The sequence below is a fragment of the Physella acuta genome, unplaced genomic scaffold (assembly GCF_028476545.2).
Source record: "Physella acuta isolate Inbredline_101_S28 unplaced genomic scaffold, ASM2847654v3 ptg000751l, whole genome shotgun sequence".
NCBI lineage: Eukaryota > Metazoa > Mollusca > Gastropoda > Physidae > Physella > Physella acuta.
The window spans coordinates 140,608-143,231 of record NW_026732269.1 but is presented as its reverse complement, the minus strand read 5'-3'; the positions used below and the strand labels follow the sequence as shown (position 1 = coordinate 143,231).

General features: G+C 47.4%; 1 protein-coding gene across 1 annotated transcript; it reads left to right on the top strand.

Moving 5' to 3' along the window:
* Positions 1-565: 565 nt before the first annotated feature.
* LOC131950303 (growth hormone secretagogue receptor type 1-like) lies at positions 566-1,966 on the top strand. The gene has a single exon (XM_059312407.1). It carries the CDS (start codon positions 566-568, stop codon positions 1,964-1,966), a length of 1,401 nt encoding a protein of 466 aa, XP_059168390.1.
* The last annotated feature ends 658 nt before the right edge of the window (positions 1,967-2,624 follow it).

The window sequence follows — 2,624 nt, the reverse complement described above, 5'->3', positions numbered from 1 at the left end:
TAACCCTAACCCTAACCCTAACCCTAAACCTAACCCTAACCCTAGCCCTAACCCTAACCCTAGCCCTAGCCCTAGCCCTAAACCTAACCCTAAACCCAGCCCTAACCCTAACTCTAATTTGAGTCGGGGGGAAATATCCGGCGGGTAATTGACAGGGGGGAAATGCCCTGTTCCCCATAGTAATAGTTTAAAGCAGAGGCGTAGCGAGTAGGGGGAGGGGGCGGATCGCACCGGGTGACACCATTTAGGGGGGTGACACCAAGGCAAAAAATAGTACAATATATAGAGAAAAATTTAAGGGGGGGGTGCAAAATCGAAAGTTTAAGGGGGGGGGGGGGGGCAAATCGAAAATTGAAAGTTTGTCCGCGGGAAGAGTCGCTACGCCTCTGTGGGGGGGGGGGGGGTGACACCATTAAGTGCTGCACCGGGTGACACCCGACCTCGCTACGCCACTGGTTTAAAATATTATGTTTTTCTTTTAGAGTACTCCCAATCTTTTGATCTATTCTGTAGATATAGTAATAGTATAAGATAATTTTACTTTTAGATTACCTCCACCGACACAATGATGGCTGACGATAAGCAAGAGTGCAACTGCTCAACTGCAACATCAGCTTCAGCCAAACTCCCGAGTGAGTCGAGTTTTCTGTACGGCAACATCTGCGATGACCTCGAGAACGTCACGGACCTCGAGGTCAAGGTCACCTGCGGCACCGACCTCTACCTGCCGCCGTTTCTCTTCGCTCTGGGCATCGTCAGCAACGTCTTCGTCGTTCTGGTCATGCGCGGGGCGGCCTTCCGGTCGCTGTCGACGTCGTTTTACATGATGGTCAACGCCGTGACGGACGGTGCCAGCCTGCTGGTCAACCTGCCGGCTCACTACCTGTACGTCAACTTCCACACCTTGTTCCGCGGCGTGCGGGCGGGGAACTACATGTGCGCGTTCTTTAACGTGTTCGGCTGGGGCACCAGCGACCTCGGGATTCTCTTCACGGTTGCCATGACAACCGAAAGAGCCATCGCCATCAAGTACCCGTTAAAAGCGCCCTCCCTGTGTACTCCCCGCCGGGCGAAGTTCGTCGTTCTGGGATTGACGGTGTTTGAACTGGTCAAGCTGACCCACATGGCGTTCAGGTCGGTGGTTGCCGTCAACACCACCACTCACCTGTGTGACGTCGACCTCGGCGACCCGAAATTCGCCTTCTACGCCCAGGAAATCTTCCCGTGGTTCCACGCATGCGTGTTGATCGTCTGCTACACGACGACCATCGTCGGGAACGTCGTGATCGTTCGGAACATCCGGAAATCCAACACGGGAAAATCTACCGAAGGCCTCGGGAGAAAAATCTTCACCAAACCCAGCTCACAGAACAGGCAGCTGTCAATCATGTTAGTTGTAGACTCGTCATGTCTAATCGTCTGCACGCTTCCCTACGCTCTCTTCAACATCCTCCAGCGCCAGTTCGCCCTCCTGCCTGACGGAGCGGGCGGGAAGAACCTGACAGCCACCGCGTCCTTCTACCTGCTCTACGTCAACCGGTGCCTGAATTTTTTCCTCTATTGCGTCAGCGGTTCCAGATTTCGTCAGGAAATTAAAAATCTATTCCTCCGATCGCCGCTAACCTCTAGCAGATTAAATCTTGCACGATCTCAGAACGGTTTTAACAGTTCCGAAAGTGGGTCAAGACGCTCCAATGGTTCTAACTTTGCCAACAACCCCGCTATTGTTAGCTCCCCTGATCCCCCTGTTCCTCAAGCGGGGCCTTCTTATATACAGAGTGAGACCCCCTTACATCCAGATAAACTTATAACATGTTCAGAATCTGAAGGTGAGCGGTGTCTAGATCAGGCGCATGACAACTTAGCGTTCACGTCGGATACACTGAGTATACCAGCAGTTCATAAAAACGACGAAATTAGCGTTAAATCCTCAACGCACACAAATCAGATATACTCCATTACGTGAAATAATTCATGATTAATTTAATTTAATTAGCTTTGAATTGAGGCATTTAAAATAAATATTATTTGGTTAATAATTTCAATAGTTGGAGAATATTTTTTGCTATGTGTATGTTTTGTATACCTTCTGACAAATGGCGTATATATGTAACCATGTACTTTTATGTATAGAGGTAAGAGATAAAACCAATTTATTGCCAAGCTAATGGCAATCTAGAATTTAGTGTTTCGAAGATTTCAACTTACTGCAGGCAAGATGCGTAGGGCTACTGGAATTGAAACTTAAAACTAAACACAGTTTTTATACTGGGCTAAAATTTCTGATTATTCTATATTTCATTTTTTTTTTAATATAGATAAGCCCAGTGATGTCATCGAAATATTAATCATTAGTTTAATTAGAGGAGATTTAATTAACAAAACATCACGCGCCCGCCTTAAATCTGTTTCTGTCAAGTTATTAAGACAATAATGTTAGCCATTATCTACTGTTTTCGCCTATGGTATAATGTTCGGTAGGTAAATTGCGAGCCGGGGTTCGACAATCTGAAAGCCTGCGGGCCGTTAAGGAAATAGCCTCCGGCTTACTGAGTAGGTTGGGACAGAAAAAAAATGTTGACGTCACTCCAAGCATTCTCATTGGTCGAAACAAAAAAGGAGGG

Excerpts from the sequence above, each read along its gene's own strand:
- LOC131950303 (XM_059312407.1), top strand. The coding sequence starts at position 566 with ATGATGGCTGACGATAAGCAAGAGTGCAACTGCTCAACTGCAACATCA.